This window comes from Nannospalax galili, unplaced genomic scaffold (assembly GCF_000622305.1).
Source record: "Nannospalax galili isolate Female #2095 unplaced genomic scaffold, S.galili_v1.0 scaffold1145, whole genome shotgun sequence".
NCBI lineage: Eukaryota > Metazoa > Chordata > Mammalia > Rodentia > Spalacidae > Nannospalax > Nannospalax galili.
In genome coordinates this window covers 100,316-119,579 of record NW_008352265.1, presented here as the reverse complement: position 1 = coordinate 119,579, position 19,264 = coordinate 100,316, and the positions used below count along the sequence as shown (strand labels likewise).

At 44.5% G+C, this 19,264-nt stretch overlaps 1 protein-coding gene across 1 annotated transcript in view; it reads right to left on the bottom strand.

The window, feature by feature from the left end:
- Window positions 1-8,492, bottom strand: part of Heatr1 (HEAT repeat containing 1) — a 49,060-nt gene extending 40,568 nt beyond the window's left edge. Inside the window, exons 1-8 of the mRNA XM_008849088.2 lie at window positions 8,142-8,492; window positions 7,577-7,793; window positions 6,589-6,730; window positions 5,426-5,527; window positions 4,564-4,704; window positions 2,871-3,082; window positions 2,635-2,768; window positions 909-1,011 (exon numbers count right to left, since the gene is read on the bottom strand). Of these exons, the coding sequence (XP_008847310.1) occupies window positions 909-1,011; window positions 2,635-2,768; window positions 2,871-3,082; window positions 4,564-4,704; window positions 5,426-5,527; window positions 6,589-6,730; window positions 7,577-7,793; window positions 8,142-8,283 (1,193 nt within the window). The 5' untranslated portion in view covers window positions 8,284-8,492. The remainder of the gene's footprint in view (window positions 1-908; window positions 1,012-2,634; window positions 2,769-2,870; window positions 3,083-4,563; window positions 4,705-5,425; window positions 5,528-6,588; window positions 6,731-7,576; window positions 7,794-8,141) is intronic.
- Between the last annotated feature and the right edge of the window lie 10,772 nt (window positions 8,493-19,264).

Below are 19,264 nucleotides of genomic sequence, written 5' to 3'. Positions count from 1 at the left end.
TCATGGCTCACGCAGCCCCTCCGTATGCTAAGAGCTTCACAAACCCAACCTGCTCGAGGTCTGATGAAATGCAGTGAGGTCAACCCTACACTGAGCCTTTCTTGTCAGAACAGGCAGAATGGGGCCAAGCAAGCCTCCACACACTCTCATTTAATTTTCAACGCAGTTTCTGGGCAAACGATGTGCACCCAGGCAGTGCCTTTCCTGACTTCACAGAACAGCAGACAGAAACAGATCAGGAAGGCCGGCCTCCAGAGCACACTGTGGCAGCGGCAGCCGGGTCCCACCCCAAGTTGACTAACACCTACCCTCTATTCATCTTACTGAGCTGCCTGTTAAATCAGAAAGAAAAAGGGAGCATCTTCAGAGATAAGGAGGAAATGATCTTCACTCCCTATCCACCCTCAACATAGAGATTCTGAGAAACATTTACTGAGTTATCAGCTCTGATGTGCTATTATTTAACCATCATGGCACATTTATAATAAAGAACCATAAACACATGCAAACTTGGCTCCAATTCAAATTTGGCTGCACTATCACCTTGCCATTTTCTTCTATAAGCACTGAAAACAAGCTAGAAAAATTTACTTTTGCTTTTTATGCTGCCAATTACTGGATTCCATACCTGTACTTCATGAACTGATTCAAAGCAAGACAGTTAAAAGCCAACTGGAAAGCTACTCACCAACCATGAAATGGAAACAGAACCATGAATATTCCAATCAAAAACAATCCCAATAGCCAGGCATGGTGGTGCACACCTCTAGCCCCACTGCTTGGGAGGCAGAGACGGGCAGATCTTTGTGAGATCAAGGCCAGCCTGGTATGCACAGTGAGTTCCAGGCCAGATGGGGCTAGAGAGATTTTGTGTCAAAGAACTAAAAAAATAAAAACAAAAATCTTACCTAGCCAGCAGGTGGTCCAAGTTGTTTGTCAGTGGTATTTTTCTAAGTATGGCCTCTAGGAGTCTCTGGTAAATCTGACCATCCATCCCTTCTGTTTCTTCTCCTTCACATGTAACACACAAAAGCTTAGTCTGCATGCTCATATGACTAAGTTCACTTACAGTGGAAAACTTTCTAAGAATAATTTAAATATAGATACCCATCTAGCATCTTATTTATTTTTGAGGCATGGTCTCCCTGTAGCCCTAGCTATCCTGGAACTCACTATGTAGACCAGGCTGGCCTCGAACTCACAGAGATCTGCCTGCCTCTGCCTCCCGAGTGCTGGGATTAAAGGCAAGTGCCACCACACCTGGCCAAAAATTTTATTTTTATTCCATGTGTCTGAGTGTTTTGCCTATGTGTATGTAATTGCATGTGTATACCTGGTGTCTGTGGAGGCCAGAAGAGGGCATCATACTCCCTGGGATTGGAGTTATAGAACCAAATCCAGGTCTGCTTGACGAACAGTAAGTGCTCTTAACCTCTGGGCCAGCCCTCCAGTCCATTTTCTTTTTTAAAAGAAGATTTATTGTTTTATTCATGTACATGTGTGGCTGCTTGAGTTTACAGCATCACAGCAAGCAGGTGTCTGTACAGGACAGGTGGCATTAGCTCTCCTGGAGTTGGAGTCACAAGCAGCTGTGATCCACCTGATGTGGGTGCTGGGAACCAAATCCAGGTGCTCTGCAAAAGCAGCAAGTGCTCTAACCACGGAGCCACCTCTGCAGCCCCATTTTTACCGAGTTTGGAATATATAATCTGTCATTTATAATTTTCAAGCCAGTTTATATACATGACTCTCTCCTTCGTCCTTCACCTGATATTCGCCATATTTTTCACAGTAGAAAACTACTCATCAACTACTACATCAAGTATTACCATGCTTGTATCAATAAAACAAAAGTGCAAAAATCACACTGTCTTTTCCCAGATCACACTCGAAATTGGTGAAGGTGGGCCACAACCCAGGTCTCTGAGAGCAGGGCAAGCTTTCATGTGAACAGGAATCTGACACTAGTACCTGCCTCCAAAACTCATCACCATGAATCTGGGTAGGAAAAACACATTTTCACTCTGCTAGTCATTTTCATGAAAGGCAAATGCTTTTTTTCTCTTTTTTTAAAACAATGAAAAAATATCTATGAGGCTTTTGAGGGTGCACGCCAGTGTGTATGTGGAGATCAGAAAACAACTCCGTGGACTCTGTTCTGCCTTCCACCTTATATGGGTTCCCAGCACTGAACTCAGGCTGTCAGGCTTGCGAGGCAAGTGCCTTTACCCACATGGCTGTCTTGCTAGTCCCTGAAATGCAAGTTTTAAACTAAGACGCGGCTGTCCAAGCTTTTCTCAGCAGACTGACACAATTTTAGAACTCTCTCAGTATTCTCTAAAGCGGGCCAGACATCTCTTCCTTTTCTGTGCTCACTGAAATGAGAAATACTGCAAAGAACCACTTCTCCTCATAATCTGGGTTTTTATGCACAAAACCTTGGTCTTGAATGTTTAAGGACTCTCAGAAAAGAAATGTTTTTGGCGGCCAAATGAGATATTTAGTGTGTGTTAATCATTGGAGATCAGTAACTATCTAGACAGCAAAGGTTTGGTAGGCCAAATCCTTTCATTCCTGCAGAGCCTACTCAAGAACACAGATGTGAAAACCACACCCAAAACACCAGCCACACACCTGCCACGTGCTGAACGATGGAGGCCACCAGGTGGGGAAGCATGTAGCGCAGCAGAGGACTGACATCATACCTCTCAGACATGTCGTGAAGTTCTGCTATGAGGTCTGGAACGCTGCACAGGTGAGGAAATGGCCTTTGAAGAAGCAAGAGCATATTAGGTATGGAACGATTTAAAAAGCGGCTCACCTTACAAAAAACTATGCAAAACCACCTCCAACCACGCAATGATGCGTACTTTTTCCCAAGGCTCTCTGGCTTCTGCCGCTGTAAGAGAATTATCAGACAGCCCAATCCATCCTTGACCTGAGAAGGAACCTTGGTCAATGTTCTGATGAGCTGGGACGCCAGTGAGTTCACAAAGCTGTGCTCCATCTTTACTTTCACAGAAATCTGACAGATGATCATGTACGTAGCAGCTCTGTAATCTGGTAAAGATGATTTCAATCCCTAGGGATTGTTAAAATAAGGAAAGTGGCAAAGTATAGAATTATTTTTTTCTACTTAAAATGTTACTTTACTACAACAAATTAGAATGTCAATGTTTGAGGAGACAAAGGTTCGCCCTGATTTAAATGTCAAATACAGTGTTCACCGAAACACCACACGGTACACCAAACCCAAAAACTACAATTTAAGCCAGTCATTACAGCACTCAGGAGGTTGAAGCAGGAGGATCATGAGTGCAAGACCAGCGTGGGCTACATAGCAAGAGCTTATCTCTACCTAAAAATACCTAAAGGCTGGCAAGACAGCTCAGCAGGTAAAGGCACTGGTGCCAAACCTAACAACTGAGTTTGATCCCTGGACCCACGTGTGGAAGGACAAGACAGATTCCCACAAACTGTCCCCTGACTCCCACACCAGTGTATGTAGTGCATAAATACACAAACATACACACATGTAGTAGATTAAGCAATTTACAATTTAAAAAATACCTAATAAATATGTTGCAAGTCCAGAAAAAAAAAAGCTAGGTATGGTGGTACATGCCTTTAATCCCAGCACTCGGGAGGCAGAGGCAGGCGAATCTCTGTGAATTCAAGGCCAGCCTGGTCTACACAGTGAGTTCTAGGACAGCTGGGGCTACAGGGAGACCCAGACCCTGTCTCAAAAAGAAAAAAAAAAAAAAAAAAAAAAGTTGCAAGTCAGAAAGACCAATAAAACCATATTTACACTGACAGTTTTCAGAAGTGGAAAATCAAGGTGTCGCCCTTTACTGTGTGAACACAGGAATGAGAAGTCTGTGGATAAGAGTGGTGGCCTCAGAAAACCCTCCTAGATCAGATGTCATATATATCCCAAGAGGAGGCAACAAGCTCTGTTTTACCTGCAAGCTCCTGGCTTTGGAAGGCAGACTTTAATCACATCACTCACAGGATATGGAATAAGAAAAGTATTAAAAACTGTACTTTGGGTCAGGTGTGGTGGTGTACACCTTTAATTGCAGCACTTAGGAGGCAGAGGTAGGTGGATCTCTATGAGATCAAGGCCAGTCTGGTCTCCATAGTGAGTTATAGGCCAGTTGGAGCTACAGGGAGACCCTGTCTCCAAAACAAAATAATAATAATAATTAAAAATTAACAAAATAACAAGAAAATAGATCTGGGAGACAACAGCACAATAAGAGAGCTAACACCTATTCTTAGAGACCTAATTACGGGCTGAAAAAAGGTCTTTTTTATCTTGTAGAGGTCAGAAGACAACCTTGGGACTTGGGACGCTCCTTCCATGTGGGTCCTAGAGATGAAATGCAGCCTGTCGGGCTTGGCAGCAAGACCTTTACCCAGGGCACCGTCTCACCAGCCCTACAGACTGAATCTTATCAACCATCTGAAGCTGCCAATTTAAAAGCATTTCTACATGAAATTCAAAGACAAGACAACCCCTTACATGCAACAGAACCTGCTTGAGTCATGAACACAACCAACCTTCTGGATGTATGGAGACAGCTTGGCGACCACGCTGTCCAACAGATCTTCAGCAGCCACCAAAGCAGACACCACAGTGGAACCGTAGAAAGCGAAGAGCACTCGCAACCGCGCCGAGCTCCCTGGGTGCTGAGCAAAGGCCTGCAGCCACAACAGAGCATGACACACAGGCAAGTGAACAAAGTCTGAAGCATTCTTCCTCATCTTTAAATATTATTGTTATGTGTATGAATGCATTTATGCACGTATGTAAGTGTACCCGTCATACAACGTCCATAGACGTCAGAAGGGAGCATCAGATCCCCTGGAACTGAAGTTACAGGATGGCTGTCAGCTGCCACATGGGTGCTGGGAATCAAACCCGGGTCCTCTGCAGGAGCAGTCGGTGCTCTTAATGGCTGAGTCATCTCTTCAGCCCCACTTTTTTAGTTTTTTGAGCCAGGGTCTCCCTGTAGCCATAACTGGTCTGGAATTGGCTATGTAGACCAGGATGGCCTTTGCCTCAGGAGTACTGGGATTAAGGAATGTGCCACCACACCCAGCTCTGAAGCCCTACTGACTTACTGTTATACAGCACTGAATAAAACTCAAAGAACGAACTGCCTGACAACCATCACCAAACATTTTTAGATAGTTTAGTAATCACTGTAGCTGGAATTTGACAAGGCACAGACTGTTTCGTAGAGAAACACCCTTGGTGAGAAAAGACGGTTCTATTCTTTCACACCCAAGAGCAGCTCCATCAGCAATAGGAACTCCTGCAAAGACTCACTGCTCTAGGGAAGGCGCAGGGTCCTTCCTCCAAAGCAGGCCATCATTCACGGGATCACAGGCTCATCAACTCGTCAAACACACCACTCACCTTCACAGATTTGGTCACTAGACTACAAATAAAGTCCATGAATCCAAGGTCTTTGTAGCAATGGGTGACCAAAGTTCCTCGAGCTAAGGGTGCTCCAGATTGCTGTTGTTAATGGAAAGAACAAGCTGTTAGTGACATGTGGACTGCCACGACTCCAAGTGTCTACTCTAACAACATCTTCACACCAACTGCACTGCATCAATACAGATGAGATTAATATATAACCTTGTAAAAACTCTAGAAAGACAAGGAATTCTGCATAAAATGTTGACCTGTGCCACTTTTTAGGTATGTACTTAATCTCGACTCTTAGATTCTTAGCAAGTCTGCTGGTGGAATTTGGTTTCGAGACAACCATGATATGGCTCTGTCCCTGCTTCACAAAAATCCTAAAAATAGACTAGGAGCTCTGCATCATGGGCTAGCGTCTCAAACTCTAGTCTAACCGCTTTATGTCCAATTCTGACATTTTCTTGTGAATTCGAAGCTCCCCATCCTTCCCTGTCCCTCCTCCTGACTGCTAGCTTCAGTGTCAAGGTAGCTCTTGGCATAGGCCTATGGTCTACTGGCCTACCCTCATCCTCTTCAGCCTTCCTCCTCGCCCCGTTACCAGCTCAACAGGCAGTAAGCCTCCTGCTAAGAGTGCATACCTACTTTCTGCTATTCTCTGTGCAAACAAAGCTTCCCAGGCCCTTCTGGTCAGGCAACTCACTCAGTTTTAGTAACTTTCTGATACTCTTCAAGTTATCCTTATCATTTTAATTAATCTAAGTATTGAGACTTCCATTCCCTCCATATTTTTTAACCAACTCTAATACCAAAATTAAAAATGCTGAGTAGCAGTGTATAGTACAGGATTCACGTAACGCACTTTAATTATGTAAACTCCAGCAAGCAGTTTAAATTTTCTGAGTACGTCCTCACCTGTAAAAAAAGTTTTATGAGACTCTAAGGTAACATGCTGTAAAATGCCTAGGCTAACATCTGGTAATTAAGTGCTAGGTGTTATTAGTAATCATTTCAATAGGATAAGAAATAAATGGCATAGGTAAACATGGACTATCAAGAGCACCAAGGGCTTTACGTTTTGCAAATTAAAGCCCTCAATCCCAAACTGTAGTACTTACGCACATGAATGAATGTCAGTCATTTAACAATCTCACCTTAACTGGAAACAGCCAGAACCATTTGTGCTTTGGATTATTGATTTTTAGAAGCTGTATCACCCGCACAAATATTCGTGTCTCATGGTATGGCAGAACACAAGCAATGAGGCTATCCTGATTGTAAAGATGGATATGGAACCTGGGGAAAAAAGAAACAATTCAAGTTGATATAAAGTTCACAGGCTCTTTTCCTGAAAGGTCCAAATCCATTGTAGGTAAAAATACCTACAATGAATATCAATCAAACCAAGATGCAGAGTCTATAAGTAACAGACCCACTACTTTGCATTCAAGTTTGACACAAGGTGGCTCAGTCAAGCTGAGGTAACAATATTATGAATATTCGGCATCAAAATTCACACCCTCATCATTTTCTTTCAATTTTAACAAAAGTGTGTGATCACCACTGTCAAACCACAGAAAGCTAACTGGCCAACAAGGTAACACCTGCTGGACTCTACACCCGTGACCTTCTAGAGCCTTCCTTACCATCACACCTCCAAGACAAAAGGACCAATTAAACGACATTCACATCTTGGGGTAGAAAGATTATCAAATTACAACCACATAAATTTGTACATGAACTTGAAAAAACTGTGTGTCTCCTATGCTAAGAATGTTAAGATGGATTTATTAACTGGCAGGTTCACTGACCCCTCCCCAACCTTCAGGATCTGGCTCTTTCTTCAAGTGCGCTTCCTGATTCTCTCCAAGTGAGCACTCTCATGTCTGTCTAAATTGTCCTATGTACTTTTCCTTTTCATTCATTTTTTGTTTTATTTTTACGTATATGAATGTTTTTTCTGCAGTGCCCAGAAGCCAGAGGAGGGCATGGGACGCCCTGGAACCTAAGCTACTGATGGTTGTCAGCCAGAAAAGCCTTCCATGGCTGTCCAGACACTATCGTCATCTGCCAGGAACTAAAGTGTCAGTTTTAAATTGGCAGATGCTGCAGCTATCTTTAAGGTGCCAACACGGGAGGTACCTGTGAATCAACCATTCCAGACACTTCTGCGCTGGCTTCAGCAGGAAATAAGGAGACAAGTGGATAAGGAATGATGAAATGTTTTCATCCAGCTGTCGGTTCACGGCTTTGGTCTGAACACTGCGCTCCAAGGTTTTCGCCAGGTGACTGAACAACGGTGCTTCGAAGGCCTCAAAGGTAGGATCGATTCCAAGCAGCTCCTCCAGGCCCGTGCGACCTAGGAGAAAGCCGCTTCATTCAACATTTCTCTGCCATCTCCACCTGTCATCTTCTTAGCCTTCTTTACCCCCATGTCTGAACTGTGTCACAGTATGTAACACTCTCAAACACATCAGTCTTCAACATACAGGACTGCCTCACTAACCACACGCCTTTCATCCCAGCACTCGGGAGGCAGAGGCAGGCGAATCTCTGGGAGCTCAGGGCCAGCCTGGTCTACATAGTGAGTTCGGGGCCAGCCTGGTCTACATAGCGAGCTCCAGGCCAGCTGGGGCTACCCCGTCTCAAGAACAACCTGCTCAGTAAGGACCCCCCAAAACGCCCCCAAGTTTTCCTAAGGGGTCACCGATGGCGAAGGCGGTCTCCCGGTCGACGGTGGCAGCTTCCTTAGGGTCAAACAGCAGAGAGGCCACTTCCTGTCTGGACAGGAGGCTGGGGTCGGTCTGCGGGAGGGCGAGGCGCTGCAGCTGCTGAGCTAAGGACGTCATCTTCACGGGCTCAGGAACAAGCGCAGGGAGGTCCGCAGGAAGCGACAGGCGGCTTAACCGAGCGCAGGACTTTGAGGGTACTAAAAGCTCGGTACCTGGAAAGACACAGACCTAGCGGCCCTGTGCTTCTCCTCACTCTCGGCTCAGAATTCGGACAGCACGCGACAGCCAGCAAGTCCTACAGCAGCTCCCACATGGTAGGGGCTCCCTTCCGGAAACCCAAAGTATGACTCAGAGGAACTTCCGGTTCGTTCTACGGCAAGAGAAGAGGCACACGCTGATGCGAAATGCGTCGTGTAGCCCCGCTTCCCCAACGCGAAGTCCCGCCCGTCGCTCTGGTCGAAGCCTCCGCCCACTCCACCGCCCGCTATTTTGAATCCTTGCCTGCGGCCTCTCTGAAGCCCCGCCCACAACCTCTCATAGGCTTCGACTCTCCGAAGCCCCGCCTCCGGTCTCCGCTCCTCCTCCCCATAGGTCCCACGCCTCTCTGAAGCCCCGCCCACAACCTCTCATAGGCTTCGACTCTCCGAAGCTCCTCCTCCCCGTAGGTCCCATCCGCTCCATCAAACGCCCTGCCCCCAACCTCTCTCAGGCCCAGCCCGCCAGGTCCTCTCCGAAGCCCCGCCCCTCTCTGAAGCCCTGCCAGGCCTTCTACTGGCAGGGCTGGTCCTATCGGTTTATCGTGCTGCGGGCTGGAGTGGGCAAAGCTGGCAGCGGTTCCCATCTCTGCACCACGTACTCTGTGAGCACAGTCGGTGCTCTTAGCCGCCAAACATCTTTCCAGCGCCAGTAAATGACATTTTTACTTAAAAGTATGCTGATGTATATTTACAAATACCAAGTTCACCCGTTTCAAGGCTTGGGTGAGCTATGCGCAAGAATGGCAGGTGTTGAGAGACCTGAGTGACTCCATCTTGGATAAAACCTCCGCGGGACTGACCTAGCCCTGAACCCTGTTTCAGGAAAAAACAGAAAAAAAGTATACTTGGAACAGATAGAAAACAACTCCCCCACTAACAGTCAATTAACCAGGGACAGGAAAGTACTAAAAGTCCAGCTGTCTCTTCAGATTTCCTGAAGGCAGCAGTTTATGGTTTGGCACTGGGTTGCAACCAATCAGATACTTGCCAGGCTGGAGACCCCCTACTTGCTGAACTTGCTGAAATAAACCTATAAAACCTCTGTCTCCCAAAGCAAGGGGGTCTCTCTCCCAAAGCAAGGGGTCTCACATCTGAGATCCTCTGGGTTGGTGACAGAGTGGGCCCAAGCTTAAGCTTGTAACAATAAAAACCCCCTTGTGTGTTTGCATGGGTCAGCTCTTTGGTGGTCTTTGGAGGGGGTCTCAAGAACTGGGCACAACAGTGTGACCTTCTGGGCTCCTAACTGCTGAAAGTTACCTCCCAGCCGCCCCTGCCGTGACGTCACCACCCTGGCCCCCAGGCCGCTTTGCTGCTTCGGGGAGACTGTTGTCTGCTACACAGTGTGGACCAGGATGAGACTGGACACCGCGCCCTCTCCTGGCAGCATCCATGTCTTTGCAGAGGTGGGGGCTTGTGGTTTCCAGAGTCTGAGGTGTTCTGCATCCTTCTACCAGAAATGGGAGCACAGCCTGGAGGCTCCCTTTCCGAACTTCCTGCAGGTTCTCTCCCTAAAGGAGGTCTTCTGTTGTGGGTTCGCTTTGCCAGAGTTTAGGACAACCAAAAAATCCTTTTTCATGTCTGTCTTCAGATAGTAAATGAAAATCGACATTTACAGATGTCGCCTTACAGCGAGCTACATGACAGTGCTGGTTGTCTATCCCATTCCTACAAACATCTGTCAGAGAGGTATTTTTCTTTCTCAAGTGTCAGAAAAGTTACCTTTATAAAAGCCTTTAGCGTTGGGTATTTACTAAAGAAGGAAAAAATCAGAATTATTTTGATGGATACGACATGTTTTTTAATTTGGGGAGGAAATTCTTTCTGTTATATGTAACATGTAATATAGTGATATATTTTATGACTATACAAAGGAAGGTAGTTTATATATTTGATTTGGTTTTTTTGGAGGCAGAGTCTCTGTAGTTCAGGCTAGCCTGGAACTCTCAGGTCCTCCTGTCTCAGCCTCCCAAGTGTTCTAATTACAGGTGTGTAGGCTACCATGCTGGGCTCCACTACAGGACTGTGAAAGCTTGGGTGGATCTCTGTGAGTTTGAGGCCAGCCTGGTCTACATAGCAAGCTTCATGTCATCCAGAGCAACATAGTGAGAGTGTATGAGTGTTTTGCCTGCATGTATGTAAGTGCACCACAATTGTGCAATGCCAACAGAGGTGAGAAGACAGTTGTCAGCTGCCATGTGGGTGCTGGGAATCCAACACAGGTTCCTTGGAAGAGCAGCCAGTGTTCTAAACCACTGAGCCATCTCTCCAGCTCCTTATTTGTTTGTTTGTGTTTTGAAGCAGAGTCTTTAATAGCCTAGTAGCCTGCCCTTGAGCTCACAATGGAGACAGGGATGAGTGGATGAACTTGAACTCGTGTGTGTGTGTGTGTGTGTGTGTGTGTGTGTGTTTTGAGACAGGGTCTCCCTGTAGCCCCAGCTGACCTGGAACTTACTATGTAGACTAGGCTGGCCTTTGAACTCACAGAGATCCCCTGCCTCTGCCTCCCAAGTGCTGGGATTAAAGGCATGCACCACCACAACCGGCTCCAGCTTGAACTCTTGTTCTCCTCCTCCACTTGCCAAGTTCTGGATTGTAAGCATGTGTGCGACCACTCCCAGCTACAGAGTTCTTAATGCAAGAAAAAAACATTGGGAGCCAAAGAGATGACCCAGAGGTGAAGAGTGCCCTTCAGAGGATCGGAATCAAAGATGAGCGCCACCTTGCCCAGCTTGAATGAGCCATTTTTAAGGGTATTCTTCCATCCTGCCTCAACCCTCTTAGTGCTGCAGAGTGCGTATTTCTCAGTGTTTCCTGTGTGTGCTTTCTGCCGGGCCTGGGATATGCTGTAAATGAGAGACCTCGAGAGAGGCCCCTGCTGCCTAGGAATTTGCATTCTGATCGGAAGAAACAGGCAATAGATCAGCAGAATGCCGTCGGGTGATGTGATGAGTGCACTGAGCATAGACACAGACACCATATGGCAGGGGTGATTGAAGAGTCGTTACTTTGAGTTGCAGAGGACTCTGAGGAGGGGACATTTACCCTGGGACCTGAAAGACAAGCTTAGCTTTGAAACAATGATCATGCCCACGTAGGATCAAGCTTGGCACTGACTCCCAGCCTACCTGGATGGGGCTCCTCCCTGTCCATCAACCCATCAACTGCTGTCTCTCCGTAGCGTTTCTCATCACCCAAAACAATCAGATTTGATTTTTAACCTGTTCGTTTCTTGTTCTGTTCACCAGAACACCTGTTTCAACAAGTTCACACGGAGTCCAGGTTTTGTGGAATCTAGAATGTGTGCCAATGGAGACTCCCGCTGTAGGTCCACAGACTAAACACGGGTCAGCTCACCTCACTATTATCAGGACATGTCATGACTCTCAACAACGACAACTCTGACAAAATGAAATGGTTTTGTCAGACTAAGAAGCAGCCAAATCTATTTATTTATCTATTTATCTGTGTGTGTATATGTGATGTGTGCATGTTGCACATGCGTGTTCATGAGTGTGTGCATGTGCAGTCACCCGTGTGGACACATGTGAAGGCCAGAAACAATGTCAGGAAGCATCTTCAATCTCTCTCACTTTATTTTTTGCAACAGTCTTTCCCTGAACCTGGAGTTTACCATTTCAACTAGACTAATTGGACAGTGAATCCCGGGTTCCATCTGTCTCCAGGCCCCAAGCACTGGCATTGTAGACTTCCACCACTGTGCCCTGCTTTTACATGCTATGAATCCTGACTCAGATTCTCACATTTGTGCAGCAAGCACTTTACACACTGAACCATCTCCCCAGCCCAGGATGCTGTTGCATTTTCATTATTATTATTGTACCTGTCTGGGTGTCCTGATGAATGGGTCATGCGTTTGGATGAATAGCAGACATGGTTAACACATTTCGTTTATTTATTTATTTATTTTTTGTCTTTTTGAGATGGGATTTCCTTATAGCCCCAGCTGACCTGGAACTCGCTATGTAGATCAGGCTGCCCTCAAACTCACAAAGATCAGCCTGCCTCTGCCTCCTGAGTGCTAGGATTAAAGGTGTGTGCCACCATGCCCAGCTTAATTATTTATTTTTATTTTATGTGTGTTTTGCCTGTGTATATGTGAGTACACCTGTGTGGTGCAGTGCCTTCAGGGGCCAGCAGAGGGCATTGGATTCCCTAGAACCAGAGTTAAGAATGGTTGGTAGCCACCATGTGGGTGCTGGGAACTGAACCAAGTGTGCCACCATGCCCAGCTTAATTATTTATTTTTATTTTATGTGTGTTTTGCCTGTGTATATGTGAGTACACCTGTGTGGTGCAGTGCCTTCAGGAGCCAGCAGAGGGCATTGGATTCCCTAGAACCAGAGTTAAGAACGGTTGGTAGCCACCATGTGGGTGCTGGGAACTGAACCAGGGTCCTCTGCAAGAGCAGGCAGTGCTCTTAACCACTGAGCCATCTCATGTATGTTTACCTCATAAAATGTTGCCTTTATTTCAGCAGAATCATCAGTTCTATTACTTAAGTTGGTTTTTTTTGCCTAATCTGCTAGAGGCCCAAGTTTTTTGTTTGTTTTTATTTTGAGACAGGGTCTCACTGATTAGACCAGGCTGGCCTTGAACTCACAGAGCTCTGCCTGCCTCTGCCTCCCAGGTGTGGAGATTAACGTCATGCACCAACATGCCCAACAGGCCCCGGGTTTGATTCCCCAGTGTCAAGCCCCCCAAAGACTCTTCATGTAATTGTGTTCTATCTACAATAATGATCAAAAGGGTTATATTCAAACTATATAGAATTTGAATGTTTGTTTAAAACATAAAAATCAATACTTAAATCTATTTTTCACTTGCAAAAGTATTTTCTAAAAAATTATATACAGATTATAATTAATGACAACATTTTAAATAAAATTATTTAGATAAACCTAAAGTTTCATTACTTTGTAAATATTATTAAATATTTCACAATGATAAATTCTATGCTAATTAGTCAATGTTGATCTAGTTGCCATTATAAAGCAGAGTTATGACCTTCTGAACTTCACTTGTGGGGCTGGCCGAGCCACGTGTTTTTCAGCTCTGAATCATATGAATTGTTTAGTATTGCTAAGCACCTTTTAGCTACCACATTCAGTTGTTGGGCTTGCTACCCTAATATGAGTACATTCATAACCATGAGCTGAAAATACTTGGGGAAATTAGATGTTTGGAGCTGCTTCGAAATAATTCTTCATTATGTCCAAGCCTGTTATGCTCATGTTTGTTTGAGAGAAAGTGTGACTTGTTCCTTGGTCTTTTCTCCTCCCTATCCACTTCTTGTCAAAACCTTCCCTGCATTCTGAAGCCGTGTCCAGACTACCACAAACCACAAGCCACAAGCTGGCAGAGGGTTCAGCTTTTATCCTGTCTTTTATTGTGAGGACACAGGGAAAGACCTGCTTCCTAGAAACTTCAACACGTAAATGTTTCTTTTCCTTATCTAAAAAATTTTATAGGCCGGGCGTGGTGGTGCACACCTTTAATCCTAGCACTTAGGAGGCAGAGGCAGGTATATCTCTGTGAGTTCAAGGCCAGCCTACATAGTGAGTTCCAGGACAGCTGGGGCTATAGGAAGACCCTGTCTCAAAAAGACCAAAAAAAATTTTCTTATTTGTGTGTGTGTGTGTGTGTGTGTGTGTGTGTGTGTGTGTGTGTGTGTGAGATGTGTGCAGGTACCTGTGAGGACCAGAAGAGGGCATCTAATCCCCAGGAACTGGAGTTACAGGCATTTGTGAGCCTCCCAGTGTGGGTGCTGGGAACTAAACTTGAGTCCTCTGTAAGAGCAGTCTGCACTCCTACCTGCTGCACCACCTTTCTGACTCTTAAACATATAAATCTTGATCCAGGATTTCAGGCTTGTGGAGGATCGTGCAGTGCTAAGGGACAGATTGGGAGGGACTGATTCCCACGTCGTATAAAATCTGTATTTATATGCCTTTCTGATAGGTAGACATAGGGCTACTCTCTTGTCCAAGGATGGAATTGAAGACAAAAACGGGCTTTTTTTTTTTTTTGAGACAAGGTCTTCCTGTAGCCCCAGGTGCCCTGGAACTTGCTGTGTAGATAAGGCTGGTCTTGATCTCAAAGAAATCTACTTACCTCTGCCTCCAAGTGCTGGGATTAAAGGTGTGTGCCACCATGCCCAGCTAGTCTTTTAAAAATATTTATCATTTTTTATGTGTTTTGCCTGCATGTATGCAAGTGCACCAGTGTCGTGTAGTAAGTACAGAGGCCATAAGAGGGCGTTGGATCCCCCGGAACTGGAGTTATGGGTGGTTGTTAACTACCATGTGGGTGCTGGGGACCAAACTCTGGTCCTTTGCAAGAGCAGCCAGTGCTCTTAACTGTTGTGAAATCTCTCCAGTCCTGGGGCTTTTTCCTTTTTTACTGAATTTTTGTGTATTTCATACAGAACATCTTAATCGTCTTTATACCCCCTCCCCACTGGCCCCTCCCATAGTCATCTGTATCAGGCACTTTTCTATTGCTGTGATAGAAACACCATGACCAAGGGAACTTATAAAAGGAAGAGTTTATTTAGCTTACAGTTCCAAAGGGGCAAGAGTCCATCATGGTGGGGAGGCATGGTGGCAGAGGTGGCTGGAGGAGGAGCGGAAGCTAAGGTCTCACATCTTCAAACTAGCACAGGAAGCAGAGAGCGACTGGAGATCCGGCAAGGCTTAAGAACTCTCTAAGCCCACCACCAGTGACCTGCTTCCTCCAGCATGGCCACACCTTCTAAGACCTCCCAAAACAGTGCCACCAACTGGGGACAAAATGTCCAAATGCTTAGAGCCTATGGGGGATGTTCTCATTCAAACCACCACACCCCAAATGGAATTCATACAGTCTGTCATTTGTGTTAAGGCCTATCATGTCAAGTTAGTGTCCCCAGACGTCCCTCAATGAAAGTTCATCCACTGAGGTCTAGGCAGCCTATCTAGAGTCCTTCCCTTTAAGATGATCAGCTCTTCCTCACCCAGCAGTAATCAGCTGCCAATAATTCTTTGACAAAGGTTGGGGCCTGCTGTTCATTTCCACAGTTCTGTGCTGGGATTTTGTCTGCTTGAGTTTGCATGTGACTTGTGCATGCTGACACCATTGCTGTAGGTTCATATGAGCAGGGTCCCAGGAGCTTGTAGGACTCTATTTCCATATGGTCAGGCACCTCCTCCCTGGCTCTTACAATCTTTCCACCCCCTCTTCTGCAATGGTCCCTGAGCTCTGAGTGGGTGGATTTTAATATAGGAGTCCTGTCTAAGGACCCACACTCTGTACACTCTTATTCTCTACGCTTTGGCCATTTGTGAGCTTTGCTGTTCCTGGCCCTGTGTTGCATGAGGGTGCTTCATTGATGAGAGTTGAAACTGGGGCTTTTTCTTATATTTACTACACAATCCCTATTACCAAATGAAGAACCTGGGTCTTAGCTATCTTGGATTAATCAACAGAATTAATGAATGAAAATGTGTTTAAGCTGCATCCATGTCTCCCTCCAGTTCAAAATATGTGTATCAGAGAGTAAGTGAATCACAATATTATTCTAGAAGTAACAGAATTATTCTACTTGTAAAAAGTAATTTATTCAGAACCTCAGGCTTTTATTATTAGATTATTTGCATCACATACCACAAGTGATGGGAAACCATCAACCTGAAAGTGTATCTGTTGTTTCTACATTTTATTTTGTTGTGTGCCTGTGTGTATGTGTATGTGTATGTATGTATGTGTGTGAACATGCCTGCCAGGGTGGAGGTGGAGATTAGGACTTGTGGTAGATGGTCGTCAGGCTTGGCAGCAACCCCCCTTTACCCGCTGAGCCATTTCACTGGCCCAAGTATATCTATTGTTGAAAAAAAGAAATAACATTAGCTGGGCACAGTAGAACATTCCCATAATCCCAGCACTTGGGAGGTGGAGACGGGGATCAGGAGTACAAGATCTTTCTTGGCTACAGAGCAAGTTTAAGGCCAGCCTGGGCTACCTGAGACCCTGTTTCAAAAAAGAAAGGGAAATGGTATCATTAGCAAAGTAAATTCACAACATAAAGTCCACATTTTAGCCAACAGCTAGATATGATTAAGAGACTGAGAATCCATTTGTATTATAAGTTTGAACACTTACAGTCTTGTCACTAAAAACATACTTTTTTGGCTATTTTTAAATATGCTGGTAGGGAGCTAAGAGTTGAAAAGAAATATTTTAAGGGGTTGGAGAAATGTCTCAGCAGTTAAGAGCACTGGCTGCTCTTGTAGAGGACCTGGGTGAGGTCCCAGCATCAATATGGTGGGTAATGATTGTTTATAACTCCAGCTCCAAGGAATTTGATACCCCTTTCTGGCCTCTGTGGGCTCTGCACACATGTGGTGCACTTATATACATGTAGACAAACCACTCATAAAATAATAAATTTTTAAAAAGAATTATTTTAAAACGGGAAAAAGAATAGAATACTTCAAAATATAGCATTATTTGAAGCAACAGATAAGTCAGGATCTGTGTATTAAAAACCAGAGGTGATCAGATTTAATGGTGCTGATCGTTTATTATTGTAGGACTTTCCTAATATCAATAAAAACAAATAGAAAACGGAAAAGTCAAAGTATTCATAGATAAATTGAACTTAATCCTTCCCCAACTTTCTGACTATTTTACTCCCCCTCAACCTGGTCTGTAATGGAGACTGACCCTGAATTAGGGACCCTCCAGCCTCCAGCTTTCACGTTCTGGAATTACAGATGTGTGCTACGATGTCCCACAACACATTTTCATTAAATATTTTATTTTATTTTTAATTTAATAACCACATGAGTACAAGAAGTGTTTCATTGCAGCTTTAACATACTCAGTAACAGTTTCCAGAGCAAGGATACATCTCTTTCAAAATTGGCTGTAAATTTTTATGTTCACAGTTGACAATACAGTTATACAATATTGAGTTCAGTATAAACCCTGTAAGACATAAAATTGAATGAGGTTTTAACCTTTAAAAAGATCTCCATTTTATTTTAAAATATACTGTTTCCTGAAGAAAGACTCATTTTTAATGCTACTAATGCTTAGATGTTTGCACATGCATCTCTAATCTCTATCTGATTATTACTAGTCACAGTCAGTTATGCTTGGATCCTGAGTATGGATATAAAGTCATCAGGTAGATTTCAATGATAATGTTTATCGCCTCTACTAATTAACATGAAGTAAATTTTTATGTTTCCTCCTCAAATATAACTCATTTTTTATTTGTTGATTTTTTTGTGTGTATATCATACAGAACATCCCACACAATCTTATTCATCTGTATACCCATTTCCCAAATGGCATCCTCCCATAGCCTCCCCTCCCCCACTGAAGCCCATATACTCTGTCATCCCTGTTACTATCATAGCCTCCCCTCCCCCACTGAAGCCCATATACTCTGTCATCCCTGTTACTGTCCACCCCCAGCCATTCCCCAGTGCTTGTCCATCTGCTGAATCTAGTCAGTCTATCCAGAGATCCTTGTTTTAGGAAGATGAGCTGTTCTTCACCTAGCAGCAATCAGTTGCCAGTATTCCTTTAGATAAGATTGGGGGGTCTGCTGTTCATTTTCCCAGTTCTATGCTGGGTTACTGTCTGGGAGTCTCTTGGGCCACCCTGGCCAACAACTCAAAGGAAGGTATCTTCTGTCTGGCATTGTTTCTTGTTATGTAGCCTTTAGCTATACATATGGACCCTTAATAAATCATATTGACCCATTTAATCTTTGGTTATGCTTCATATGATCATAGAGTTGGCCCAGATAAACCAATTTATTTTTACTCTTAAGGTCATTTGAGGATCTGTTCCTCAGGGATCACATGGGCTTGGGAGGAGCCCCTGGATCCTTTCTTTTACCAGTTCCGTCTATGTGAAAATAAGTCAAGAGTCCTGTTTGACCATGGCTGGCTTCGCTTGGAAGCATGGAGGAAATGCTTCCTCTGTGTTGACCCTCCTCTTTGTAGACTGGACACTGGTTCAAGTCCATCTGGTGGGGTCTCCACGGCCTCTTTGATCAAGAGGACAGGTGACTCACCACAGTTACAGGACATTTTGGGAGATGCTCATAGTCCCCTGGAACTAGTCAACTAGAAGGTCAAGGAGCAAAAACTGTCTTTTATGTCCCCCTGACCAAATTATTATAGGCCTCAAAGTATGGCTGTTAAACATCCAAGAAGATTAGTTCCACCATTCTGGTACTTTTAATTACCATGTGCCATGTAGATAAAGCTTGGGGAAAGACCAAATGTTCTCAGATAAACCTTGCCTGGACATACATTCCTTGATCTAGTTGCATGTATAATTTGTCAGTAGGTTCTTGGGCTAATATGGTTCCCTTTGTTTTTTTAAAACTAGCTAGGTATTATTTATCTCTCGCATTGTCTAACCCTTCCATTATGGTTTCCCCATTTAAGGTGCCCCCATTTTTCCCATTTCTCCCTTAATAATACCCTTTTCCTATGGTCCCACTTCTCTTGAGCTCCTTCTTTCCCTTTATCCTCTAGGTTCCTTGTATAACCTTCCCTCCCCCTCCCCTTAAAATAATTCCATTTTTATCCATATCTCCCTTATTAAGACCTCTTTCTGACTGTTCTTTTCTTTCATGTTTTTTCTTTTCCTTAGCCTCCCTGGTTCCTTTCCATTACCTTGGTTCCTGTAGTTATGTCTGGATACATACTTATCAGAATTTGGTGCTAGGATCCACATATGAGGGAAAACATACATCTTTTTTTTTTCTGAGTCTGTGTTACTTCACTTAGTATAACAGTGACTAGTTCCATCCATTTAAC